This window comes from Vicia villosa, linkage group LG7 (assembly GCF_029867415.1).
Source record: "Vicia villosa cultivar HV-30 ecotype Madison, WI linkage group LG7, Vvil1.0, whole genome shotgun sequence".
Classification (NCBI taxonomy): Eukaryota; Viridiplantae; Streptophyta; class Magnoliopsida; order Fabales; family Fabaceae; genus Vicia; species Vicia villosa.
In genome coordinates, this window is record NC_081186.1 from 97,344,514 (window position 1) to 97,372,502 (window position 27,989).

General features: G+C 33.1%; 5 protein-coding genes and 1 pseudogene across 8 annotated transcripts; 4 read left to right on the forward strand and 2 right to left on the reverse strand.

Annotated features, from left to right (window-relative positions):
• Positions 1-199: 199 nt before the first annotated feature.
• Positions 200-13,489, reverse strand: LOC131616044 (uncharacterized). 4 transcript variants are annotated; one of them, XM_058887272.1, is made up of 4 exons: positions 13,337-13,489; positions 12,674-12,822; positions 735-784; positions 201-594 (listed from the first exon to the last, which is right to left on the reverse strand). In XM_058887272.1, the coding sequence occupies exons 2-4, from the start codon at positions 12,733-12,735 to the stop codon at positions 356-358; spliced, it is 351 nt and encodes a 116-aa protein (XP_058743255.1). In that variant the 5' UTR covers positions 12,736-12,822; positions 13,337-13,489; the 3' UTR covers positions 201-355. The 4 variants fall into 4 exon arrangements, with proteins under 4 accessions (XP_058743252.1, XP_058743255.1, XP_058743253.1 ...); XM_058887270.1 differs by lacking the exon at positions 13,337-13,489 and adding an exon at positions 12,921-13,325; XM_058887269.1 differs by lacking the exons at positions 12,674-12,822; positions 13,337-13,489 and adding an exon at positions 1,096-2,694 and having other exon boundaries at positions 200-594.
• LOC131616043 (serine/threonine-protein phosphatase PP1-like) lies at positions 4,958-6,413 on the forward strand. Its single transcript, XM_058887267.1, has 2 exons — positions 4,958-5,276; positions 5,361-6,413. The coding sequence occupies exons 1-2, from the start codon at positions 5,108-5,110 to the stop codon at positions 6,089-6,091; spliced, it is 900 nt and encodes a 299-aa protein (XP_058743250.1). The 5' UTR covers positions 4,958-5,107; the 3' UTR covers positions 6,092-6,413.
• Positions 10,852-11,880, forward strand: LOC131616045 (uncharacterized). Its single transcript, XM_058887273.1, has 2 exons — positions 10,852-11,016; positions 11,125-11,880. The coding sequence occupies exon 2, from the start codon at positions 11,152-11,154 to the stop codon at positions 11,728-11,730; it is 579 nt and encodes a 192-aa protein (XP_058743256.1). The 5' UTR covers positions 10,852-11,016; positions 11,125-11,151; the 3' UTR covers positions 11,731-11,880.
• A 1,946-nt stretch (positions 13,490-15,435) lies between the features above and the next one.
• On the reverse strand, positions 15,436-16,617 carry LOC131617934 (unknown protein 1-like). Its single transcript, XM_058889203.1, has 2 exons — positions 16,478-16,617; positions 15,436-16,217 (listed from the first exon to the last, which is right to left on the reverse strand). Exon 2 carries the CDS (start codon positions 16,198-16,200, stop codon positions 15,709-15,711), a length of 492 nt encoding a protein of 163 aa, XP_058745186.1. The 5' UTR covers positions 16,201-16,217; positions 16,478-16,617; the 3' UTR covers positions 15,436-15,708.
• Positions 16,618-20,730: 4,113 nt separating this feature from the next.
• On the forward strand, positions 20,731-22,811 carry LOC131619789 (uncharacterized; annotated as a pseudogene).
• Positions 22,812-23,225: 414 nt separating this feature from the next.
• On the forward strand, positions 23,226-24,968 carry LOC131617935 (uncharacterized). Its single transcript, XM_058889204.1, has 5 exons — positions 23,226-23,519; positions 23,595-23,768; positions 23,842-23,991; positions 24,142-24,312; positions 24,401-24,968. Exons 1-5 carry the CDS (start codon positions 23,235-23,237, stop codon positions 24,779-24,781), a joined length of 1,161 nt encoding a protein of 386 aa, XP_058745187.1. The 5' UTR covers positions 23,226-23,234; the 3' UTR covers positions 24,782-24,968.
• Positions 24,969-27,989: the final 3,021 nt, after the last annotated feature.

Below are 27,989 nucleotides of genomic sequence, written 5' to 3' on the forward strand. Positions count from 1 at the left end.
ATATTTCTTAGAAGGTAACCGTCTTAGAAGGCTTACGTAGGCACATGTGTCCACATTTCTTACCTGATCAGGGGACGTCATTACAAAAAAATCAAACAAAGGGGTGCGCTGGGAAAGTCAAAGTTCTATGTTTATAATCCAGAAGATGGATAGTGTTCGCGGCGATGAAATCCAAGAATCTACATATTGAAATTAGAACAATCCAAAAACTAAGATGATAAATCCAATACAAAAACACTGTGCGATACAATCCGAAATCAGAACAAAACAAAACAAAACACGTCAAACAAAACAAAAACACGTTATTCTGCCCGACGAGCGTTACAAAATACACATCAAACAAAATAAAAACACGTTATTCTTCCCGACGAGCGAACTCCTCCGAATGAAGATAATTATACCAATCCTCATCCCACTCAGTATCAGAACCATCAGCGTTGATCACGCCTGAAGACTGAGTCTGCACGTCCGAGCCATGGACCCCCAGGGGACGAGAAGCAGAACCAGTCAAAACCTTCTTCTTCTCCTTCACCTCCTTCACCTCCTTCACCTCCTTCTTTGAAGAACCCTTTCTTCCCTTAGCGCCACCCATTCCTGCGTAAAAATGAAGAAAGAAAGGTCCATGAGACCTCCTTTTATAAAAGAAGAAAGGGACACAAACTTCAAAGAAACAGGCACAATAAACAAAGGCGTTAAAAATAAAGTACTTGCAAATTAAAACGGACACTCCCTACCCTCTCTAGAAGACGCAGTCCTGCGTGCTGGTTGATTGTCTGACATGTTCCTGTAAACAATTGAAATCGATTAATATGCGAGACAAAATAAAAAACAAAAAAATTTGAACTTCTGATACATTTCGGAAGTTCATTTCCGAAAACTGGGATGGAGGTGTTTTCGGAAATGAACTTCCGAAACACCCCTGCGATAGAGTTTTCTGCAACTTCCATGGCAGACCCCTAAACCAAACTTCAAACCAAATCAAAATGCTTCTTAACAACCTAAATACTACTAACAACCTAACCATATATCATTTATGCAATTAAAACCCTAAATAACATGCACTTGAATAATAGATCTAAAAATTTCAAAACTTACAAAGTGTTAGGATTGAGGGCTTTTGAATGTTGTTTAGCAGTGTGATTGGAGCCTTGATGCAGCTTTGGAATTCTGTTTGCACAAATTTTCGCCTTTGCCACTTTTTGTTTTGATTTAGGATAAATGATTGGGGGAGGGGGAGTGTTTTGATAAATCTGCAGAAATCGCAGTATTTCGGAAGTGAACTTCCGAAATAATGTTTTTGGAAATGAACTTCCGAAATAAGTCAATTTTTTCAAAAAAAGACGCTTTCGGAAATGAACTTCCGAAGCAGGGGTATTTTGGAATTTTCGCTGGGGGTGATCCCCCATAGTGAGGTGGCTAAAGAAATTTTCTTAATTATATTACATTAAAAAGAAAAAAGAAGATGCATATTGTGAGTGAAATAATTAAAACCTAATATTCAATCAACAGACATATATTATGCCAAATCACCGAATAAAATTAAAATAACTGTTTATAACATTTTATTAGAGGACACTGAAACTATTTTAAATATGTGCATGTGCTTTAAAAGTTTCAAACATTATCTCTCTATAACATATTTAATAAACTAATGCTTAAAAAAAAAAGTAAAGGGTGACAATTTATTTTGAAAAGAAAATGGTAACAAATTCCCTAAAAAAATGGTAACAAATTTATCTTGTGGACAGCAAAAAAAGATACCACACGTTTGGTGAATATTTGATTAAAAGATGTAATGTTTGAGTAAAAAAAGCACACTCATTCCTTGTTTGAATGTCAATGAATAACTAACTTTCATGTGGTTTGAAGTCCTTGTCATCATATACCACCTTAGAGATCGCACACTACATTTTAAGTATAAAAAAGTGGTACATTAGAGATCTATCTGACCAAAAAAATGGAAGTTCAAGTTATTATGAAGGAAGAATGTAAGAGCTCCAATTCAAGGTAGTATTATTGATTTTACCCTCATACATAGCATACTCTTGTTTTAATCTAAATGTTTGAAAAATGTTTGTAGGAGCATACACGTCTCTTATATTTATAGAGAAACTCAAGTGATTGTGATTGAAGAAGAATGTAATGACAAAAGCGGAGGAGATGATCAAGGGATTAAGATGGAAGAACATGAAGCAGACAAAGTGATGATTAAGATGGAAGAACATGAAGCAGACCAAGTGAGGATTAAGATGGAAGAACATGACAAAGCGACGATTGGGTCTATAGTGATAATGTCAATGTTATTATGTGTGACTGAGCTGCTCACCCCTACGCTGAGTGATAGAGAAGAACATTTACCTGAATGGTATAAAATTGTGTTGTTCGTTCCTGGGTCTTTAATCACTCAAATATTTATACTACTGTTTACTCTAGACCTCTCTGTTAACAAAAGCATTTTTACAATAATCTTATGCATACTTATCTTACCAACCGCAATATCAGTAATGGAAATCAGCTATGTTTCCCACACAGGTGCTATCATTATTTTCATCTCATGGGGAATCCTATATGCAATCATCCTTATTCGTAACCGCCAAGTGATCTACAATCTATGTACATGTCTCAAAAGAACATAAACCTAGGTTTCAGAATTTCTTTTTCTTCTTGTTTCATGTAATATTTATTATTTCACTAGTTTTGAATTTTGTTTTCGAATTCTGTTTGTGTTTTCAGTTATAGTAATGTCATATTTATTCCAGAAAGTACAAAGTTACATGATTTAAATTTTGTACTCAAAATGAATTGGATTCTATGTCATACATTTTATGAAATTATGCACTATTTACAATTTTTAACTTGTGAGGATGAAGAGGCATATATTATAACGTATCAAATTTCCAAGGAATATCTTTTAACTAAGGGCAATATTACAAAACCAGTTTACTCAAACCAAACATGGGAACTAGCTAAGTTACATATGGGAAACAAGGAACTTCACAACAAATGGGTGTATCATGTGAAGGAAGAATACGATGACTCCAAGAGATATAAGGCCCGACTAGTTGTCAAAGGATTTCAGCAACATTGAAATCTTTGCTCCAGTTGTGAAGCTCAATACTATCCATTCAGTTTTTAGTATTGTGGCCAGCAAAGAGCTCTACCTTGAGCAATTGAACGTGAAGATTGCATTTCTTCATGGACACTTAGATGAAGAGATTTGCATGCACCAGCCCGAAGGTTTCTCAGAGGAAGGAAGTTTCAAAGCTTCATGCACAAGGAAGGTTTCCAGAAATGCAATGCCGACCGCTGTTGTTTCTTCAAGAGATATAAGTCCATACTATGTCTCAAAGACCCAGCAGGGCAGTATTGAAGGGACATATAGATTTTGAATCCTTTACAAAGACTCAATTTTTCTTTCTAAACATGTTAAATAAATTATGATTGTCAGCTGAAATGTTTGAGGCTTGATGCTCAAACAAAGTAGTGTGTTATTCATGTTGGAGGCTACTTGGGGAGGGGGTCAACAAGGGAAAGGTGATAGGTATGTGGGTTGTCTCACTTGAAGAACCAACGCGGGACTTCTTTCTCACATTTTGTGACTTCCTCTTTTTTAACCAATGTGAGACTTCTTTCTTACACTTGATATCAAGTGTGGGTTGATACACAATGTCCCCCTCATGTGGAAATTTGAGGGGGTCACAACGAGGGAGCTGAGACACACTTTGTGAGAGACGCACCACATACTCATCTAAAACCTTAAGGTTATAAGTGTGTGAGTTCTATCACTTATAAAGTGTTAATTCTTTCCTTTTCTAACCAATATGAGACTTCTTTCTCACACTTGATTCTCAACAATTCACACATGATCATTTACTAGAAATAGAAACAGCTAATAGTTTAACACCTACATATGTATGTATAGTAATGATTATCATAATGATTTCATGACAATTAATAGTTAGTAACGTACTAACAACATGCTCTTTCAAACCCACTGTCTATTTTTGAGTTTCATGTGGATTCCAATACATAATCTAGGACAACTACAAGTTTATATGAGTATATATAATACAACAAATTTACATGAGTATTGTATCCACATTTGCATGAAGTGGGTGTAGAACCCCATAGAGCAGTATATATGAGATCAAATGGTGCATTGTAAATATTATCAAATGCAAAAGAATGTATTGTATCCACATTTACAACCAAATAGGTCAATCTAATAACTAAGTGTAAACATATTAGAAGTAAGAGAAATTAAGTCATATCCACATTTACAATCAACTAGGCCAATCTAATAACTAGGCCAATCATGTGCCAAATAAGAAGGATTAACAAATATAAAAATAAAAGTAAGAGAAACTTGAGATGTGGTGGCAGTGTTTTAAAAACCGTATCCGACCGTTCAGTTGAATCGTGAATCGGAAGGGTCATCAATCTAATTTGAATGTTGGATCAGATAAGCTATTAAACAAGTGAGAGTTTGACAAAACAGACGAAAACCTATAAAAATTGGCGAACCAACGATTTTAGAAAACCAACGGATTAAATGTTTGTTTGGGCCAAATGTCGGCCCAGTCTAGAACAGATTGTATGTGAAAGAAAATACTTAGCTATGTACGAAAAATAACATTTAATTTTACATACAATCAATCATAATTTTTTTAACAATTAAAAAATTAAAAAAAAAAAATGTATCTCCTTCATTATCACAGCTACTCATGATTCCAATTTAAAAAGAAAATTTTAAATATTTGGATTTATAAGCATATTGATATAGTTAGTATACATACAAGTATTTCTCTAACATGAAAGGTGTTACTAATTTTAGGGAGGGAAAAAAAAGGTTAGCAATCTGCTTTCCATTGGTTGGTAGCTATTAGATCCTCAACTTGTGAACCATAGAAATAAGTCAAATTGATAAAACAAAAATATGTTACTCTATTCTAAAATTAACCATGTTTTTTGTAAACTTGTTTTCTCAATATCACGTTGAACCCATAACATAACATCCTTTTTTGCCTTCCGTTGTTTAGCTTCATGAATTTGGTAAGAGTAATCATCATATAATAGAACAAAAACTCTATTATTTGTGTTTCGCTTCATGGAAGGATTGGATGGGTTAATAGATAAGCTTTTGGAAACAAGAAATAATAGAGGAAAGCGGATTCAACTAGGAGAGTCAGAAATTCGCAACCTTTGCACCAAAGCAAAAGATGTTTTCCTGAGCCAGCCAAATCTACTTGAATTAGAGGCTCCAATTAACATCTGTGGTATCTCTAATCACATTTCTCTATAATATCTATTATTATGTTTAATTTAGAATTGCAAATTGTTTATTGTTGATTCCATTCCAGGAGATATACACGGGCAATATCCCGACCTATTGCGAGTATTCGAGTACGGTGGGTTCCCTCCAGATTCGAATTACCTGTTTCTTGGAGACTACGTCGACAGAGGAAAACAAAGTATAGAAACAATATGTCTCCTTCTGTCATACAAGATAAAATACCCTGAGAACTTTTTCCTTCTTAGAGGAAACCATGAATGTGCATCTATTAATAGAATTTATGGATTTTATGACGAGTGCAAAAGACGATACAATGTTCGCCTATGGAAGATATTTACGGATTGCTTCAATTGTTTGCCTGTAGCTGCGGTGATTGATGATAAAATCATATGCATGCACGGTGGCCTTTCTCCTGATATGGAGAGCTTGAATCAAATCAAAGCTATAGAAAGGCCATTAGATGTGCCTGATCAGGGTCTCTTATGTGATCTCCTTTGGGCCGATCCAGACCCGGAAATAAAAGGTTGGGGAGAGAATGATCGCGGTGTTTCCTACACTTTCGGACCAGATAGAGTAACTGAGTTCTTGAAAAAACATGATCTTGATCTTATATGTCGGGCTCATCAGGTTGTTGAAGACGGTTACCAATTCTTTGCAGACAGGCAATTAGTTACAATATTTTCAGCACCAAATTATTGTGGCGAGTTCAATAATGCAGGTGCACTTATGTGCGTGGATCAAACTTTACTTTGTTCATTCCAGATTATCAAACCGTTGAGAGGAAAGAACGTGTGTTAGATTCATTTGCAAGCACACAAACTTCAACTTTTGCTCCAAACAATCAAATTACTATGTCGTGCTTGCTTGCATCCCAAATTCAAGAACTTGCTGTCTGCATTGTTTTATGGTAGATGAAGATAAGGCAAAGTGGGAAACTGCAGTTTTAGCACCCACTTTCGACTTCATAGGTAGCAGGTGTAATGAAGTTAGGATTCAAAAAGAGGGTTCATAAATAATGGTTTGTTAGGAGATGTATATATATGTACTTAGGCCATATTGTTTTTTTGTTTTTGTTTTGTTTTATAGCACAATTAACTAATATTAATCTTACTTGTTTGTATATTGTTTTATGTGTATCGTTGCTTGTTTGGAATTTGGTAAAAAAATTATCTAACAAATAGAGATAGAAAAATATCATTACACTATATCAAGATTTATCTAACTATTATTATAAGCAACTATGATATTTTCTTTTATTAAATTAACTTATATACCATTAAAAAGTTGAGAAGAAATTTGGCACAAATTAAGAATATTAAGCGTTATTTAAGTCTGCATTGTGCAATGGCTGACGTGTTAAGTTATTGGTGAGGTGTAATGAATGGTTTGATTATGTGACCACAAACTCTTTTCCATACAATTGATATGTTGTTATTCTTAATATGTTATAAAAGTGTTTTAATTTGATGATGATTTAGGTTTTAATTAGGGGATTTTGGGAATTTTAAGTTAGGGTTGAATTTGAGAAAAAAATATAAAAGTGTATCAGCAACAAGGAAGAAGAAGGTGATGAATAGACATTCCACCAATCCACCTCAGTTTCCACGTCATCTAAAGTAACGCCGTTAGCCAGTTTTTGATAGAAATGACCACTTTAATTCAATTATACATCATAAGGGACCAACTTGGAACCTTTAAAAGGAAGAGGACCAAAATGAACTCCGAGACATAGGTACGAGACCAAAAAGGATATTAAGCCTTTGAAATAATTGTGTTTAACAAAATATCTTTTTAAGTATATAGTAACAATTTGTAAGAAAGGAAAACATAAATCAAAAAGATTTGAGAAATAAAAAATGCAGAAGGAAATGAAACACATCCTTCTAACATCTAACCTACTAAACGCGCAGCAAAAGTTGTTACTTACTTAGCAAGTAACACAAAATGAGATTGAGAAAAATCAAAAGAGAGAGAGAGAGGGGGGTTAAGTTGTTACTTACTTAGCAAGTAACACAAAATGAGATTGAGAAAAATAAAAAGAGAGAGAGGGGTTTGTCAAAATTGATTTATATAAGCTTAACATAAGCTTATGAAAATGCATGGGTAGTTATAATCTTCATTTAGAATGATTACATCACTCTCCCATAAGTCAAGATATTTGTAAGTTCTAGTTGACTCCTCAAATATTCAAAATTTTCAATCTTAAAAGCTTTTGTAAAGCCGTATGTAAATTGCTTCTTTGTAGGGCAATGTATGTCTTCTATCATACCTTTCATAACTTGCTCCTTTATGAAATGAAATCTTGTCTCAATATGTTTTCTTCTTCCATATAAAAGTGGATTATTGGCCAAACTTATTACAGATTTATTATCAATCATCGACTTCATAGACTTTTGTATTCACACCTTAGCTCCTTTAACAAAGAGTCAGGCCAAATTGATTGACATGAGGCAAATGATCCTGCTATAAATCGAGTCTCACAAAAGGACAATGCAGTGACTGGTTGCTTCTTGGTACACCAAGAGATGGTTGCCTCGCTGTATAAGAATACATAACCATGTGTACTTCTTCTATCATATCTGCCTCCACAGCAGTCAACATCACTAAAGCAATCAAACCTGTTCACTTTTCACTCACAATAGTTGGAGACTTCAAACTTAACTTCAAGGTTCCTTTGACATATTTAAATATTCTCTTTTCAACTACTACACGAGACTTATTTGAAATGCTCATAAATCTTCTCATTATGCTTACTGTATAACATGTATTTGACCCGCTATTGCATAAATATTTTAGTGAGCCAATCATTTGTGTGTATAATGGGGCATCTACCTTTTCTTCACTAGTACACGCGTCTAGATTAATGTTTCTCTCAGAAGGATTTGTGACTGATTTACATTCAATCGTCTCAAATGTTTCAAGCAATTCTTTCATATGGTTTGTTGATGCATGATCATTCCCTTTTTTTCTCTTCACAAATCTCATGCCAAGAAAGTATGATAGCCTGCCAAGGAGTGTCATCTTAAATCCTTCAATCATGTGAGCCTTTAACGCTTCTAAAGCATATGAATGTATGCCCGTAATAAGCAAGTCAAATACATTCAAGTAAATCATCATGACGTCTACTTCCTTTGATTCCTACACATATAGACTGTCATCCACAATGCAGTTCTTGAATATCAAGTTAGCAAGAAATTGGTCAATTATTTAGTTCTAAGCTCTTGGAGCTTGCTTTAAGCCATATGAGGCCTTATGTACCTTGTATACTGTATGTTCCTTTCCTTTTACCACATAACATATGGGTTGAGTTACATATGCTACTCCTTCTAAAGGGCCATTTAAGAATGCATATTTTACATCCAAATGATGCAGGGACCAGTCTATACTATTAAAACTTTTTACCATTAACCTTATAGTCTCAAACCTTGAAACGCAAGCAAAAGCCTTAATGTAATATATGCCATGTCTCTGCAGGAACCCTCTAGCCACCAATTTTACTTTTCATTTTGAAACTGAGCTATCTGGATTAAGCTTAGTCCTGTACACCCATTTCACACTAATAGTTTTCTTCTTCTCAAGTAGTGGTACCAATTCTCAAGTTTGATTCTTCTCAATTGACGTCAATAATCCTCTCACAACTTCATGATAGGCCACAAGCGTATGGCAATGTCAAGTAGTATAAAAAATATCATACCACATAGACCAAGTGAATGATTCTTGAATTCTATTTTACCTCTATGTAGCTAAAACGATTGAAAATATGGATTGTGAATGATTTTCACGTTTAGAAATAAAATGTTGTGACGATCACACTTGATACCTTCGTTTGCCTACGACACATTCCTATCAGAGGAAGGTTACTTAGCCACTCTTGGATCACTCGTGATGTTGCCACTGAATGGATGGTTAACTATTTGGGAGCCTAATGGAAAAAGGCAACTGAGCAGTTTTCCTCGACTAATAGGGCTCATGCCAAGTTCTCATTCCTGAAGGACCTTTATCACAACCACCTTGATGCGACAACAGATTCCAAGACTGAGGGAGATGCCTTCTTGGTTCAATATCACCGTCATTGTACTTTAAGGTGTTACTTCATGTTCTTGGTTTGCACGCCCCTTTTTGTGAACAAAATTGCAAACTACGTGGATGTAACATACATTAGGCACTTCATGGATTTGGATACAGTGAGGGAGTGGAACTAGGGGCGAAGGTTTGGTATACCTATACCAAAAGCTGAATGAGGCCTCTAACTGGAGGACGGGGTAGCTGACAGGCTCTTCTACACTGCTGACAGTACCTTTCATTCCAACTATTAAATGTAATTTACTATTAATAATTTGTTTTTACATTCATTTTTCAGGGATGAATCATTTCTCACATCCATCACATTCATGGTTTTGATCTTGATCTGTAATACAGTTGGGAGATGTCGAGGGATGCCATGTATATCCCCCATAGAGGAAATTATATTGTATTATCGTTCCGGATGTATCTTGATCGGACTGTGTATGATGACATCATATGGACGCCATTCGAGGATCACATAGAGATTATCTCATTCGACTTTATTTCATTGTACTCCAGGTGGCTGGCATGTGGGACCAACACTATGGTTAGGTAACTGTTGCAGTGATGCATACGCCAGTTTGGCTATGTGCAGACCATACCCAAATTTCCATTTCAGGATGCTCTAGACACCATTGTCTTTTAGGATCTCGATGACATCTTTAAGGATTAAGAGCATCATATGGTGCTTGAGGAGTGTCAGATGATGCAGACATTAAGTAGTTGACATTGTGTAGAGGGATGCATGACATGGTTCTACACAGTGTCACACCTTATCATGACATTGTATGCTCTTGGACTTCCACCTAGGCCAACTCACAATGAGATCTTAGAGAACCAATTGGCCTAGGATAACCATGTCACTGAACTCTTGTCGATCTGTCAGTGAATACAATTGATTGGGCATAAGGATTTGAACTTAGGAATCATTGAGAGAGGGGTCCTGAGGCGGTGGTTATCGTAGAGAGGATGGTTAGGAAGGCAGTGAGTGCAGCGGAATACAAGAGGAAGAGAAGTGGCCGGGAGGTGAGGATTAGGCATACACAGTAGGCTATATTTTTTTTATTCCAAAATAATTTATGAACATTTTATGTATTATTTTTTTATTATTTCATAATAATATATTGTATTTATTATCGTTTTTTATTTTTTATCATTTTCTGTTTGCACTTTTATTATCGTTTTAATCTAATTATATATTCAAACATTGATGATTTTAAAAATATATATCACTGTTCAGGATTTCGTAGATGCATATCTGAAACACTTTTCTCACGTATTAAAAGTGTTTTGGAGATATATACGTGAAACAACCACTTTTTTGGTGTGTTCAAATATGGATCTGAAGAATATTTTAGAATTTTCAGAATTTTATACAATAAATTTTATAATCCTAGGAACACAAATAGGATTAATATTTAATAGCTATTTGCCTGCCTATATTCAGTTACACTCCTGATTTAATATTTTTCAGGGTAGAGTAGAGATAAAGAAAAACGAGAGTTACAAATTGTCGGCTTGAATAGGCTGTAAACCCATTCAATTCCTTAAACCATAAACCATTGAATAAGTCCATCGTAACCGCACCGCGGAACCCTTTTAAATAGAAGTCGCGTTTAGGGTTTTCAAGAGATCCAATTTGTTGAGATTTGGACCAGGTACAACTGTGTGTCATATAATTTTTATTTACGCGTTTTTGGGCAATATTGAAACAAACACACTGTTTTTATGTTTTTTTTCTTCCATATAATCAATCATCCTTACAGGAATAACACTTGAATACAAATATCAGAATGAAAGTAGGATCTGGTAAAGGGAAAAAAGTATGTCTCACAGTGACTATAATTTTCATTGCAATTGTATTGCTAATTGTCATTCTGGCTTTCACTGTATTCAAAGCCAAGCATCCTGTTAACACCGTTGACTCAGTGAAACTAGAAAAATTCGACATCAACTTGGATATAGCAAAACTAAAGGTTGATTTGAATGTAACCCTGGACGTCAATGTATCTGTCAAGAACCCTAATAAGGTTGGTTTCAAATACTCAGACACCACTGCACACCTCAATTACAGAGGCCAGCTTATAGGTGAAGTCCCCATCATTGCTGGACACATCTCTTCCGGTGGCACCAAAGGATTCAACCTCACTCTCACCGTTATGGCCGACCGGTTGCTATCCAATTCCCAGCTTTACTCTGATATCATCTCTGGTACTTTGCCCCTAAACACTTTTGTGACCATTAAAGGAAAAGTCAGTATCTTAGGCTTTATCAAAGTCCATGTGGTTTCCTCTGCTTCCTGTGATATTGCTGTTAATACTTCAAATAGAACAGTTGCCAACCAACAGTGCCAATACAAAACTAAACTTTGATTATTCATTGCTAATTGCTATTTTTTAAGTAATCTGTTCATATTTTATCCTTTTCCATTGGTTATTGTCATTTGTATTCAACTGTCTCTTCTCCCCTGTAAGCTCATTCTGGAAATTTATTTCTTACAGTATCATCTTTCTGCTATCTGTGTTTAATTGTTTATCAAATTACGTGATTTATTCAATTCCGTTACTGTTATCGTTCTTTTACTAAGGCATTGGTATTCTGAAACATGCTTGTTTGGCTCATTCATTATGTGTTTCTAGAATTAAATTAAATACATTATACATCTACCGTAGTTCCTGGATTAATGTAACAACATTTTGCAGAAGAAACATCTGAATGCTTCATATACATAAATGGTGCAGAAAGAAGCATTTTGATGCTACTTTTTGTTGTGCCTTTTAAGCACATTAGTTTAGTGTAGAGTTGTCAGTTTGGGTTTTCTCAGCTTATGTGTCAGTCCATGACAGGCCAAGACATCGTTGGGCAGTGTTTGGTTAAATTTTGTTCAAACCAATAACTTACTAGCAAGACCTTGAGTTGATCAGTGTTGGGTTAAATTTAGTTCAAATCGATAACTTACTAGCATGAAGTTGAGTTGGTCAGTGTTGGGTTAAATTTAGTTCAAACCAATAACTTGCTAGCATGACCTTGATATCAGGTGTATACTAATGTCATCATTGGAAAAGAGAGCGGCGATGTTAGGGGAAAGCAACAGCTGCCGTCATTATGTTTGTGAGGAAAGGGTATGAATCCCCTTAGTCCCAAATTCTGCATTATGTGTTACAAATTCAAATCAAAGAACATTAATTTGAATTCAAGGGTCTTATCTCTTTTATTTCTCTGAACTAATAATATTTAAAACCAGTAGGAGATGATCGTTATATATTAGTAGGGTTTTGTTGAGGAAGAAAGAAGGAGAGAGGGGAAATATGGTACCTTTCGTATTGTTTTCTCAAAGCGTATAGATGCTCCATTTTTACGCTATGCACCGTATACATACATATGTGATGTGATTATTCAAGAGGTGGTTGTTGGGTGAAATGGAATCAACACTCATTGTCTTCCATTGAAGCTACATTCAAGTCCTACAATGAGTAAGATGTAATTAAGTTAGTCACTTGTTTATAACATTGGTTAAACTGGACAGTCATCAGGGGGTTTTCACGACTTTTAGAATACTCACATTCATACAACCAGCGGGGTTTAGTTTATTTGAAGGGACTACTCTCTTTGGTGAACTGTGTTTGAATCGTAGTTGAAGGACTAGTTTCTTTGATGAACTAATTGGGATTCATAGATGATATAAAAAATGAATAAACTCAAATGAATTGAGTTCAAGATTTTCTATTGATGTTGTTGGTTCAATGTGTTTGCAGTGATTTTTACAGCATAACAGTATACTGACATCCTAGCTTTTCCCCCCAAATTTAGTGTTGAGCTTTGCAATAGGACTCTGTATGTTGAATTGGGTTTCACCTATGTAATCTTCTTAAGATTTTGACCAGTGTTCAATAAAACTAAAATGCACGATTAACACAAACTTAAGATAGATACAAGAAGACCACCTCATCACTTTAACCAATTGAAATGAAATCTTACCTCATGATGATTCTCAAACATTCTTTGATGGCATGAAATGAACTGTCTTGTGTATTTTTCTTTTGTCTTGACGTTTCGTGTATTGGGAATTGGTGTATTTACTTTCATTTACCAGTGTGGATGTGTAGCTTTTCAAAAAGGCTAAAAGGTGCTTCTTCAAGAAGGAAATTATAGTATATAACTTTATTATAGCATAGTCATATAACATCCGTAGTTGACTATTAATTGGCACAGTGCCCTTTGGAAAGGATTTTTCACCCAATAATGCTATTTGTACACCAAAGTGTACACCTACACCGTATGTACGGACGGCAATGTTCATGTACGGACGGTACTATTCACCGTCCGTACATGAACAGTGCAATATTTATATTAATTTTTTTTTTCTTTTTTTAAAAAATTTTTTTTTTATGTTTTTTAAAAAAATATTTAATAGTACCTGCGGATTTACCTACGGATTTGATAATACCTGCGGATTTTACTTGCGAATTTACCTACGGATTTGACAATACCTGCGGATTTACCTACGAATTTGACAATACCTGCGGATTTACCTACGAATTTGACAATACCTACGGATTTACTTGCGAATTTACCTACGAATTTAGGTGAATCCGCAGGAAATTTCAAATGCAGGTAAATCCGGAAGTAAATCTGCAGGTATTGTCAAATATTTTTTTTAAAAATATAAAAAAAATGTTTTTTAAATAAATAATATTTAAAAAAATAAATAAATAATGTTTTAAAAAAATATTAATATAATATTGCACTGTTCATGTACGGACGATGAATAGTACCGTCCGTACATGAACAGTGTCGTACGAACATACACCAATACGGTGTAGGTGTACACTTTAGTGTACACATATCATTGCTGTTTTTCACCTCATCAAAATCTATATGTATTTACACATGTCTATATATATTTACACATCTGTAAGTTATATATTTTACACATTTGTAAAATCTATATATTAATGTCCTGTTGATCTCGACGGAAGCTCAATGCAAGATTCCTCCTTAATATTCCTTTCATTCAACAATGAGTGACTTATATTCGAAAATGGATCCTCTCCTGTTTTTTTCTTTAAGCTTCTATTCTGCTCTAAATCCTATGGTTGATAAATGTAAAAAATGGGTAGACAAAAAATATAATCTAAAGGTTCGAAATACTGCTTAACAAAGGGCAATATAATCTAAAGGTTGGAAATACTGCTTAACAAAGGTCAGTAGAGGAAAAGCTGGAGAGAATCCTAATCCCTTATATTCATATGGTTCAATATGCGATCCCATCGTTCACTGTGAGTCAGATCGAGTTATAGTTGTATGACATGTGATTCCATATTTTACTGAGTGGCTGAACAATAAGGGTGGCGAACAGGTATATTCACTCCATAACAAATCCCGAAAAAAAATGAAACAACATAAAATAGTAGATGACATACCGGAAATCATTGGCTCACCCTACCAAAAACGAATATGGGTGGACTTGACAAACTCTACACCCATAAAACCTAAAATTGACAAAAAAAACTTTGACAAATGGATATATCCGTCCTATTAAAACCTAAACCCATCAAAAAAGAAGGTGTGGGCAGAATAGATGGTGCATGTGTAAAACCTTGATTGGGTCCGCCAAAAATTACAAACAAAACATCCATGCTTGGCGAATCATACCCATTTTGCTAAGCTTATTTACTTTATTTACCAAGTTGATTTTAAGACACTAGGGTGTTATTGATACCAACAGGTCCAGTTGGCATTCTACAAAAAAAGTGTACTCGTTTATCTTCAATGGTACTATTATCTCTAAACACTAAAAAGTGACACTTCCCAACTTAATGCAGCGGGGCTCACACCTTGTTTGCTCACATCTCTCCCTTACAAATGCAAAGTTTCATTTTTTACAAGTATAAAGCTCCCAAGAAATAATATAAAGAAATGAGTTGAAATAAAATCAGTCCTTTTTCATAAGAGAGGAAGCAATAAAAGTTCAAGAATCAATCTTGCATTATTCCATCCAACTACTAACACCCAAAACAAATGAATTTCAAAAGTTTAACTAGGCTGGCATTCCTAGCAATAATCACACAAATAACTGAAATAACAACAGCAAATCTGACCATTAAAATCAACTGAATCTGAATGATTTATTAAGCACAAACTAAACTAATTAGTGTAGTTTACAATATTGAAGCTCATCCTGCTGCTACATCCATCTATATGAGCTTGGTCAGATGCAGTTATTTCCTCTAAAAGTATAGTATCATTCAAAAAATAACAATAACTAGGTAAGATACAAATTAATCAGACACAGAATCTCAAAATCAGCAGCAGTACATAATTAAATGCAAATTAACAACTACAGAGAGTCAGAATTCAAGCTTCTTGCATAACTCCATCAGAATGACCTTGGGTTGATGTTTGAGCTTGCGAGGCGCAGGAGGACAAGTATGAGCAATTCCTGTGAAACGGAGCTGTGGAGGAGGTGATTTACATTCATCTTGTTCTACATTTGACATTGGAGCTAGAACCCTCTCCTCCATTTGCTTAGAAAGAATGAACTGAAAGAGATTTTCATGTAGCGACTCAAATATATCCTGATCTGAAGGAGAATCAGCACGGAAAGGAAGGCGGCGTACAACAGAGCTCCTGGAATCATTGAGATTCTTGCGAGTATCCGCAAAGGAGTCCAAAACAACATCCTTGGTGCCGGAATGAATGGTTGTCCCGTTAAGCTGTTTTCTGACCACCGTCAGCGTAAGAGGAGACTGCAATTCGATATCACCATTTTCTTTGACAACATCAGGAGTTACAGGAACCTGACAATCTTTTTTCTCAGCAATCGGAGAGCACGAATCCATAAGCGGCGAGTTTGGTTCTACACAGTCACACAACATTTGTAAAGTTAGGGTTTAGTTTTCCACATAAAAGAAACCCTAATTTTACCCCCAAAGCACAAAGAAAAAGAATATTCTGAGAATGAAAGCGATAAAAGTAAAAAACAAAAACACGAAAAGAGATAAAGAATCGGATCCAAAAGTTGAAGCTAGTATTAAAAAATGAAATCGGTAAAAAAGGTTTGGATTTTGAAATTGGTGACAAATATAAGAGAAACGAAAAGAAGAGGAGAGTGAGTACCTGGTTGGGTTGAGTTGAGTTGAATGATCGGAGGCGGAGAAAGGTTTTATAGAAACAGTCGCCGCCGCGAAGTACAATGCTTTGCTTTCTTGCGTTCTGTGTTCCAACTACAGTCTATGAGTGCCAAAATGCGCCAACTGTTCTTCTCCTTATTTATATTTAAAAAATAAATAAATAAATTCTTATTTTCTTTATTTATTTATTTCTCACTTCCACTTTGCTTTTCTAGTATTTCCACATCCACTTAATAATGATCATGTTATGTATCTATTAATTTTCTTTTTTGAGGGAACAAATCTTCAATATGAGCATGGAGACGTACATTTGTTTTGCTGAGTTCACCTTCTAAAGATTGTCTTCATTTACTTTGAAACACGAGTAGTAATGGAAGTAACTATGTAGCTCAATCTTGTGTTTGCCACGTAGTCCATAACACTAAATGGATAAATACTTATTTGCACTAGTTCCACTTAATTCATACTTGTCCTATGTTAAATTAATAATTTTAGTAGTACATTAAATTAAAGCTATTGAGAAAAGTTTTCTTTTAAAATATGTTTTTGATTTTTATAAATATCTTAAATTTTATTTTTAGTTCCTACTAAAAAATAATATATTTTAGTCCTTATAAAAATTTTATACATGTAATTCTAATCTTTGTTATTTTTTAAAATTTTAAAATTTATTTAATAATCATTTAATTTTTAATTTTTAATTTTTTGAATAATTTTTTTCATACATGTTTCTGTAAAATATTTATTTATCAAAGTTTAAATTTTTACAAAATAAGAAGAATTAAATTTAAATTTTTAAAATTGAAAAGATAATGATAAAAGTAATGCAAATTTTGATTTAGAAATCAAATTTTAAATTTTTTTTCAAATTTTTTTTACAATGTTCATGTCTACAAAATAATTATTCAAAAACACACATTAATTTAACAGCAGGGACTAAAATAATGTGCATAATAATTTTGTAAGAACTAAAACATGTTATTTTTTATAGGATTAAAAAATAAAGTTTATTAATTTATAGGGACTAAAAATATATTTAATTTTTTTTTAAACCAAAACAATACACTTTCTTTATAGGTTAAACAGAAATTAAAATTAACATCACCTTAACCGATTAACTATGACTAATTTCAAATACAAAGTTCTATAAGGTTTCATTTGACTTGATGAATTATAATAGAGTTTATCGGAAGAGAAAACGATGGAATGGAGTGGAATATAACATAATGGAATATAAATTTTATTATTTTTTATGTATTTTTCATAATTTGGCGGGATTGAACATAAAATAAATTAGTTTATTTCACAACATACACCTTAAATTTGTTAAATATGTAATTCTACGTGTTAAGCATGCTTGTAAATTCGACAGAGGCGAAGTAGTATGTAGTTAATATAATCAAATTTAGTTCATAGCAGTTGAATCTGTATGTACTTGACAGAAGGTCGAACACAACCTGAAGTAGTCAAGTTGTGTGTCTTCGACTAAAAGTCTGATACAACAAGATGAATATGTGTGTATTTGACAAAGCCGAATACATTATGTGAAAGTTAGTAAGACAATTAATTAGTTTGAGACTGCTTGATGTACATATAATCTCATTATAAATAAGAGGGCACCTATTGTTTGTTATGAGACGAGACTGAGTAAATTCACAATTGTTAACTCAGACAGAGAGAAAATTTATATTTAATAGAATCAATAAACAATTTCTTCTTCTCTTCTCTCAAAACCCTAATTTCATCTTACCTTCCCCTTTTCTCTTTTAAATTATCTCTTATATTCAATCTATTATGCAAGGAAATTGTCTTGCAACCAAGGTATGGTTGAATCACTCGAGCGAAAGGGGAAGAATAAGAATCTTGAATCAGTCAAGAAAGTGGTTGAATCTTGTTACGTCAAGATTGATTCCAACATCTGGTATCTAGAGCACTAACTACGATTCTTGGGATGCATAGAGCATCGACTTCTCATCCAAACTGACATTTTTCAGCAAATCTTCCCATCTTGAATGCCAAAAATTATAATAATTGGTGTAAGCAAATGAAGTTTGTCTTATCCTATTAAGACGCTTGGGATATTATGAAGAATGGTGTAACACTAGTTAGTGAGAATGCTACAAATGAAGGAAAGGCTGCACATAAAGATTTGAAGCAGAAAGATTATAAATCTCTCCTTAGAATCCATCAATACGTTGATCCTTACAACTTTGAGAAAGTTGGTGATGTAGACTCATATATGGAAGCATGAGGCATCCTGGAGAAATATTTTGGAGGTGCTGAAAAGGTAAAGGAGGTGAGGTTACAAACTCATAAAAGGACGTATGTGTTGCTTCAAATTGATGAAATTGAAAGTGTGGATGACTTACTCACTAGGATAACAAAATTGGTTAATCAAGTCAATATATGTGGAGAAGTGTTGACCTCAAAATGGTTAGTTGCAAAGATTTTGAGGTCGTTACTTCCAAAATTTGATCATGTGGTTGTAACCATAGAATAATCGAATGACCATTTTAGCATGACAAAAGAAAAACTTCAAGGGATGCTTGAATCTCATAAATAAAGAACGACTGAAAGATCTGCAAGCAAGACAAAAGGTGATGTAGCGTTGCGGGCATAATCAGCAAAAGAAAAGAAAGACAAAGGAAGATGGAATGACAACAAAGGTAAAATAAGTTACAACAATTCAAATGGTAGAGGTAACCTACAAGAAGAAACTTCATCGAACCAAATAAGACCTTTAAACTAAAACAATCATAGAAGTGGTGTTTCAGGAAGAGGGAGAGGTGGAGGAAGAAAACCTGATAAAAACCATATTTAGTGTTTCAATTGTCACAAGCATGGTCATTATGCTAGTGATTGTCCTGAGAACAAAATAAGTAATTAAGAAAGTGATGCAAGACTTGCAAAACACGAAGAAGAAGAAGAAGAAGAAGAAGAAGAAGAAGAAGAAGAAGAAGAAGAAGAAGAAGAAGAAGAAGAAGAATTGTTGCTGATGGTCACAACGAAGATATTATTGAATGTCAAAAACTGGATAAATAAATAACAATTGATATTATTGAATGACAAAAACTAAATTACACAATCTCTATTTATATACAACTAACTAAATTGTATACTAAATAATTAACGAATCTTAAACTCTAATTAACTTAGACTTTAACTATGGATTATATTACAACCTACACTAAATTACCTTCACCATAACTTTTTCAAAACCAAGAAAAGGAAAAAATAGTTAAAAAAATAAAGGGTACATGTAATATTATATAAATATAATGTAGTTATCATTTTAAGTCATTTCTCTTAAACTATTTATGAAGTATATTTGAAATCACTACATTCATTAATACTAATTTCTTCAACATTTTTATCAAATGACTATAATTTTGATACATTTCAAGGATGTATCTAATGATTATAAACCTATAAAAAAATTATACAAATAATATGACACAACACTTTTATTTAGCGTTGAACTTTGTAAAATATGTATGAGTAAATATTTTTGAATATACATAACACTAACTAAGTGTAAACAAATCTTTGTTCAAAAAAACTAAGTGTAAACAAATGTTATTTAATTCCCTTATATATTAGCATATAAAAATGTACAATTATAAATATTTTTAAAGTAGTTAACATATAAAATGTATGTTTTATGTTGTCAATAATAGACAAACATCTTTTTCTTAATTTGATCACAACATTTTTTTTGTCTTAAAGTAGTTAATATATAACTTGTCATAAATAATGGATCAGAACATATTTTTTAAATTTATTCTATTCTATTACTCTAACTAATTATTTTTCATTTTGAAATCGAGTTGAGGGACCTTGATTGGAGTGAAGAAATTGTGAGTGATAATGAGGAGAATATTTTTGCATGTGTGAAGAAGTGTATCCTTGGTATTTAATTTCAAGATGTTGATTCGGTGAAAATTTGTTCCAATATTTTCTTTTTTGATTAAGATATTAATTCACTTATTAGTTGAAACAAAATTTTAAAAGAAAAATCCTTGATCTGCTGATCCATAAGCATTATTGCAAGATCATGATCATGTTATTACTCATTAATTCACATGACTCTACCTTTCTAGTACTTGTACATAGTTAAGATTTTTGATATCTCCCAAATGCAATAAACATTATATCTTACCTTTAAAAAACATTGGTACATTGTAATAAATAAAAAAACATTGGTGCGCATCATTTTAAGTCTTTGCATGCGAATGTACAATGACTAGGTTGAGGAATTTGCAAAACGAAGATGTAAAAAGGAGGAGTCCACGTATATCTTGCATGATGAAGGGCAAAAAGAAGACAAAATTCAAGTCACCTCAGCATCTCACCTCGTCACCAAATCAGGTTAAGTTTGTTTACATTATCCATATAAAATAATAACAACTTTCTTCCATATCTTAGATCAATTTTACTCAATTAAATTAACATGATACTTAATTTATGTCATCTAAATAATTATGTGCAGGGTGTGAAACGTGATGATATCAGAAAGAAAAATGTTAAATGTTAGTAAACTTCTTTTTTACATACTTTGTGTCACATCTAATTTATTCAAATTATAAATTTTCATGTAATATATTATAAACCTCATAATACATTTAATTTATTTCACTTGTATGTATCAGATCAACCATCAAAATCGCCATCAACTATTTTTCCAGAAAAACAAGTACTTGAACTTGTCGTTGACACTTTACAAAGGTGTGCTTCAAATTTTATATGTTGCCGATTGAAAAACTCACATTGATATTTTCAATTTCTTGCTTCATAACATATATGATACAGGAGAGACATCTACGAAATATTTGCTGAACCAGTCGATCCAAATGAGGTTAGTGATCTTAATTACTCATAGTATGTTATGGATATATTTCATGAAATTTTTCTTATAACTCACTTTTGGTGGATTTTTGTGGAAAGGTTGAGGACTACTATTCAATTATTCAGGAACCTATGGATTTTGGCACTATGAGAGCTAAATTACACGAAGGAATGTATAAGACTCTAGAAGAATTTGAGGTTTACAACCTTGATTTTCCATAAAGGATTGTCTCCTTATTTTTATATATTACTACTTTTAGTAGGAATCCTAACATGTGTATGCATACAATTTTATTATACTTTAATGTTTGTCATCTAATACTTGGTATTTGAACTATTATGTAGCATGATGTTTTTCTGATATTCAACAATGCAATGAAATTTAATTCTTCTGGCACCATATACTTCAGACAGGTATGAGATAGAACTCTTGTGAACAACTTGGCTCCAATCCAACTTTCACTATCAAATATTTATTTCTTTTTATTAAACTATTTGTATATGACCATTTCAATATGTAGGCTCGAGCTATAAGTGAGTTAGCTAATAAGGTTTTTGATGTTTTAAGAATCAGTCCTAGCAAGTTTGAAATAGAGTTTTCGGAAACAAAACATCAAGTGACTCCAATAAACGAAAGAGATGTTAGGGACTCAACACACATTAAGTCCAATAAAACAGTAACTAGTGTACCCTCGAATAATGCGGCATGCTCTTCCTATGGTACATCAAGCCGAAAAAGCGTTAAGATAGATTTTCATGACACCTTTAAGCATAATCAAGCTATAGATGTAAAAGTTGGTTCAGGTAAGAGGAAACATATACATAAATTAAGATTGTTGAAGCTCAATTCCAAAGTTTTTTATTGCTAAAGAAAACCATTCTCATAATAATTTAGTCTTAATGAAGAAAATGTGAAATTCTCATGACTTACACATTTTAAGTTGTCTAGGTATTGAGGAATATCGGAGATGTAAATCTATTAGTTTTGATAGGCGTTCTACTTATGGAAAATTTTCCAATGACAAAGATGAGTCAATATTTTCAACTATATATGACGATAAAGTAAAGTTACTTGAACATGTGAGTCTTTTTATCTCCTATTATCGCTATTTTACAAAAGACTACATAAAATTTGGATTTGGTTAATCATATGGTTATATTGTGGCTTTGTATAGGTTAGTCAACAAGATAATGGCTACAAAGACAGTTTGGTGTTATTTACTAAAGATTTAGGACCCATTGCTCAAAAAATAGCTAAAAGGAAATTACTTGGATGTGAAATACATACTGCCTCTGCTTTGGTTCCTGCTTCTATGTCATTGTCTCAAAACTCCTTAAATAAAATGACAAGTTATAGAGGAAAAACTAATATGCATATTTATGGTGAAGGGTCATTGAGTTGTGAAAGTGATAAACAAAATCAAAAGCTTACTTTCAAATTTGAAGACAAGTCTTGGTCAGATAGAACCCTTTGAGCAATACAAGCTCTTATAATAGGATTCTAGTTTATGAAAAGGCCAATTTTTTCTCAAATGAATTTTGATCTGTAGCATTTTAAATTTGTAAAGCCATGATGATGCACATTTGTTAAGGCAAGCTTATTTAAGAATTTTAATTAAATGTGAGTTTATCTTTAATGGAGATTATGAAAAAGAGTATTCTTTTCTATTATACCCAATCATGATGGTTAGTAAGTTTTTTTTCTAATTTTATTTAAAAAATGTCTTTCTTTTAAATTAATTAAGGGAGAAGAAAAGGATGAGGCTAAAAATGGGTATGAATTCTAAACACCATCCACTTGTGTGTTAAATGTTGGTTTGGTTATTTACTTTGATGAGAAAAAAATGAAAAGAGTTGAAATTAGTTGAATGTGAGAGAGATAGAGAGAGTTAATAATAATGGCATATAGAAGAAGGCAGGTTGTATCGAGGAGTTCCACCTTCAAGGAAGAGATTAATGTTAATGGGAATGAATTATTAGATGATCATAATAAGAATGATGGTTCAATTAGCGCTCCTCCATTTTTGTCCTCTATTCATAATTCCTTAGCAACTCCCTCCTTTAATAATTCCCTTGCTGCTCAAGCCATCAAAGCTTCTGCTGCTCGTCGCGACCCCTCTCATTCACTTGCTCTTGCTAATTCTTCTATTCCTCTTCAACATGAAAATCATAATAGATCTAAGGTTGTTCTTCGTTTTATTTTCTTTTTTTTCTTCATTTTCTTCTCTCGGTGCAATAATTTAATTTTACATATGTAGAGCTTTGATTCTTACGGTGATGCTTCCAAATCTGGTTTTTGGGGCGTTCTCGCGCAGAAAGCTAAAGATATTTTGGACGATGATAATCCGCCCACACAACTTCCTGATCATGACATCCAAAAACTGAGATCACAATCTTTTAATACCACAATCATGCCTCCTGGTGGAACTCAGGTCAATTGATTAATTCATGAAACGCATTCCATACATGCAATTTGTTTGTCTAAATTATTTATAATTTGTTCAGGATATTGGAAAAATTGGTGAGAGTAACCTTAAAGGATGTGAAGACGTGAATCAATTAATGTGGAATCCATGGCAACAACAATCCAAACAGACACTTGGGACCACCAATTCTCAATCTGTCCATGAAACACAACTCAAGGCTTCTCGCGACGTAAGGTGCCAACTAACTATGTCATTATATTGTGATGAGATTGATTCACATAGCACAAACACTATTTTATAAATATATTATTTAATAAGATATTGAGAAAAAAAATTTATTTATTGTTTTGAATGTTGAATATGTTTGTTAACATGATAGGTGGCAATGGCAACCGCTGCAAAAGCAAAGTTACTTCTGCGAGAGCTTAAGACGGTGAAAGCAGACTTGGCTTTTGCCAAAGCGCGATGTTCACAACTAGAAGAAGAAAATAAACTACTACGTGACAAGGAAGGTCGCGAGAAGGGGCAAAATCGTGCAGATGATGATCTGGTATGTATATTAATTAATCTATAGTGTAGCAGGTAGAACTCGGTGTAATGTACGAATATTGATGGATCTTGTATATATGTATAAATAGATTCGTCTTCAATTAGAGACACTTCTTGCTGAGAAAGCTCGATTGGCTAGTGAGAATGAAGTGAACTCTCGTGAAAACCGTTTTCTACGAGAAATTGTGGAATACCATCAGCTGACTATGCAGGATGTGGTGCATTTTGACGAAGATATGGAAGATGACCCTGAGCTTTATGGGCCCATAGATACCACTTATGGACCTCAGATGTTATCTCCTCGCTCTCAATTACCAGGTCGAAGCACGCATTCACAACCAATATTTGATGTACCACCACCAGAACAACAACAACAAGATCAGAATACATCATCATCGTCATCACAAGATGAAGCTATCCCTAATCCTAGTATCCCACCTTCTGTTTCTAAGGATCAACATGAAAAATGATCCATCATTTTCATTGATATAGCTTAGCCTAATTAGACATCTTTTTGATACCATTGAAATACATAAACTAATCAATGAATGCATATTTTCTCTGTTATAAATAGATACCAAACTAAAGGGAAAATAGGCGGCATGGAATGGCATGGCCCGTGGATTAGTCATAAGTGTTGTTTTTCTGGCCAACTATATATACTTGTTAATTAATTGGAAAATTGTTCATTATTATATGGCTTAATTTTATTTTTACCCTTAATTTAGAAATTTGATCCTTTAATTTGTTTCAACACTTTCTCTACAAATAATTGGGGATAATGGTAAGTCCATTGATGTATGGCCTAAAATAAAATAGGTTGATCAAATGGATATAAGTTAAGTTACTTAAAACCTCTTGTTTAATCAATATTGGAGAAGATTTTGTGCATAATGTTACCTGCATACAATTTCACACAAGAAGTTGCTAAAGCCAACATGAGATGAGACTATTGGAGTAATGTGTATCTATAATTATGAACCATTTTCATTTCACAAGACCATCACATGGACGAGCAACATAGACTTTGAATATCTTGTTGAATATTTTTATAATAGTGGTATTCTATATGAGAAATGCTATCTTTAGACCAAATTTTGACACTACACTATATATTCTTATTCTAAATACAATCAATTTGATAATTTTTGTCATTTTTATTTAATTCTTATGACCCTTCTTTTTCTTCTCCATGAGAACCATACACTTTCTCTTTCTTTCTCCATTAAAATTGTTCTCTCTCTCTCTCTCTCTCTCCACTATAAACTAGAACAAGGCTTAACTTGTGATTAGTTAGTTTTTTGAACTTGGTCTTATCTTTCTTCTAGATGAGATGAACTAAAGTTTGGGTTCATTCTCTTTCAGTTCAAATGTGGTTTGTTCTTTTTACGATAATGGATCTAGATTTCTTCTTGATATATATATGGAATTTATGAGAGAAAGGTCCTATCTTTCTTCTGAATTATATGAACTACATATAAAATTCAATTATGTTGTGTCATGCAAATGATATTTTGTTTTACGACAATGGTCATACCTTTCATATGAAGTACATGAACTACAACATGACATAACTAAGGACTATTTGAACCCTAGTTTGTCATTTTTTGAAACTTGATACTATCTTTCATTAGGATGTGGTGAGTTAATGTTATGGTTCACTCTTGATAAATTGGAACATGGCTTGTTATTTTTACAATATTGAATCTACATTTCATCTTGATCCGTTGAACTAAAGGAAAGACTTTATCATGATCACTAGCCGAATTGTAGTTTTCCAGTTATCATGTAAAAGTCTCATATGAGTTAAATCTATACATCAATGTGATCATTAGAACAAAGGCTTGTTAGATTTTTAACACCATTCACCAGTACCACAGTTACTGACTTTTTTTGCTAGTTGGGAGAACAAACAAAGTTCATTTCTATTATCCATTCCCAAGCCAATGGACAAGGAGAGTTGACGAATAAGGTGATCTTAAAAGGTATTAAGAAGATGTTGGGTGATGCCAAAGGGTTATGGGTTGAGTTACTCCATGAAATATTATGGTTATACCCTAATTTACCATGGTATATAGTGCAAATAATATGTTTCCCATTGAGATTGACACATCATCATGTCGTTGTTCTCGAATCAACCAAGAAGTTAACGATGTAGGGATAAATTGTGATGCTGAATTGATCGATGAAGTACGAGACGTTGTCCATATTCAAGAGTTCACCGTCAAGCAAAGAGCAGCTAGAAGATATAACTCTAAGTTAATGCCGAGAGAAATGCAGAAAAGTGACTTGGTGGTGAGGCAAGTAGTTTTGTCTGCGCAACAGAGAAAAGTGCAATCCAACTGGGAAGGATCGTATGACATATTCCAGAAGATGCCCCATGGATCATATAATCTACCAGAACTGAATGGGCAACTCGTTCTCAAGACTTGAAACTCCATTCGTTTAAAATATTATTACAATTAAGTTATTTATGAATTTTAGAGGAGGCACGTTGCTGACCTATGTACGAACTTTTGAATATTTATTACCTAGGATAATGTTCCAGTTTTTAGTGTCATGTATGCTGCACTTTTATAGGAAAATCCTTGTCGTCTTTTAAGGAAATATGAATATGTTGGACTTCCACAAAAATATCATTTCCACATTTTAAGGCACTACAAATAAGTTCTACATCCACGGGGAGATCCTTGTCGTCTCTCAAGACAATATGAATACACTAGACTTCCATAGGAAGATCCTTACCGTCTGTTAAGGCAATACAAGTATGTCGAATTTCCACAGAAAGATTATTGTCACCCTTAAGAGTAATACGAATGGGCTACATGTTGGGGATACCTCATCTCAACGCCTCGCATGAGAGACCTAGTGATATATTTGTGGGACTCTTCAACTCTTATTTATTTATAATAGGATAAAAAATAAATCACATATTTATATTGAAAATTAGAATGAATGATTTATCTTATGATTTATCTTATGAATACACTAGACTCTTCAATTTTTTTTTAAATAATTAAGTATTTAGTTTGATACAATTTTTTTTACCCATATAACAAAAATTTAGAGACAAAGAACAAATAAATTAACTATACAGTTCCATTTTTTTATAAAAAAAACATCTATTTAAAAAACATATTGAACTCGTTAATATTTTTATTTTTGAAATACAATACAAAAAATTTATATTGTATGTAAGTATAGGGGTGTTCATGGGTTGGGTAAACCCAATAAACTCAGTAAAACCCACCCAAACCGATCCAAAAAAGTGGGTTGCGTTGGGTTATTGGATGAATATGGTTTTCAAAAATAAAAACTCATTCAAAATAATTGGGTTATGGGTAAACCCACACCCAACCCACAAAACCCATGGGTTATTGAGTGACTATATTTTTTCTCTAATTTGACAAGTGATGACTTTGATATTTTTAATTTTGCTTGCTTGAATTTCAACTTTTGAACATCTTTTATTTAGTAAGTAATAATGATTTTAACTTATTTAGGATGCCACATTTTGATTATTTTGATGCTAATTTTAATAAATTGCAAGTATTTTATACAATTCTAGGTTTTACTGTAATGTAACTTTGGTTTTTATAAATATATGTTTATGATAAATTTTATTATACATTTTGACATTTGATGTTTAAAAAAACAATAGAAATATGTTAAACTATT

What these genes read in the sequence shown, in the direction of transcription:
- LOC131616044 (XM_058887269.1), bottom strand. Translation starts at nt 1,406, where the DNA reads ATGGGGGATCACCCCCAGCGAAAATTCCAAAATACCCCTGCTTCGGAA. An exon ending in GCCCTCAATCCTAACACTTT is followed by an intron (nt 785 to 1,095) that starts GTAAGTTTTGAA and finishes AATTGTTTACAG; the next exon opens with GAACATGTCAGACAATCAAC. An exon ending in GACTGCGTCTTCTAGAGAGG is followed by an intron (nt 595 to 734) that starts GTAGGGAGTGTC and finishes ATTTTTACGCAG; the next exon opens with GAATGGGTGGCGCTAAGGGA.
- LOC131616043 (XM_058887267.1), top strand. Translation starts at nt 5,108, where the DNA reads ATGGAAGGATTGGATGGGTTAATAGATAAGCTTTTGGAAACAAGAAAT. An exon ending in GGCTCCAATTAACATCTGTG is followed by an intron (nt 5,277 to 5,360) that starts GTATCTCTAATC and finishes ATTCCATTCCAG; the next exon opens with GAGATATACACGGGCAATAT.
- LOC131616045 (XM_058887273.1), top strand. Translation starts at nt 11,152, where the DNA reads ATGAAAGTAGGATCTGGTAAAGGGAAAAAAGTATGTCTCACAGTGACT.
- LOC131617934 (XM_058889203.1), bottom strand. Translation starts at nt 16,200, where the DNA reads ATGGATTCGTGCTCTCCGATTGCTGAGAAAAAAGATTGTCAGGTTCCT.
- LOC131617935 (XM_058889204.1), top strand. Translation starts at nt 23,235, where the DNA reads ATGGCATATAGAAGAAGGCAGGTTGTATCGAGGAGTTCCACCTTCAAG. An exon ending in AAAATCATAATAGATCTAAG is followed by an intron (nt 23,520 to 23,594) that starts GTTGTTCTTCGT and finishes TTACATATGTAG; the next exon opens with AGCTTTGATTCTTACGGTGA. An exon ending in AACTCAAGGCTTCTCGCGAC is followed by an intron (nt 23,992 to 24,141) that starts GTAAGGTGCCAA and finishes TTAACATGATAG; the next exon opens with GTGGCAATGGCAACCGCTGC.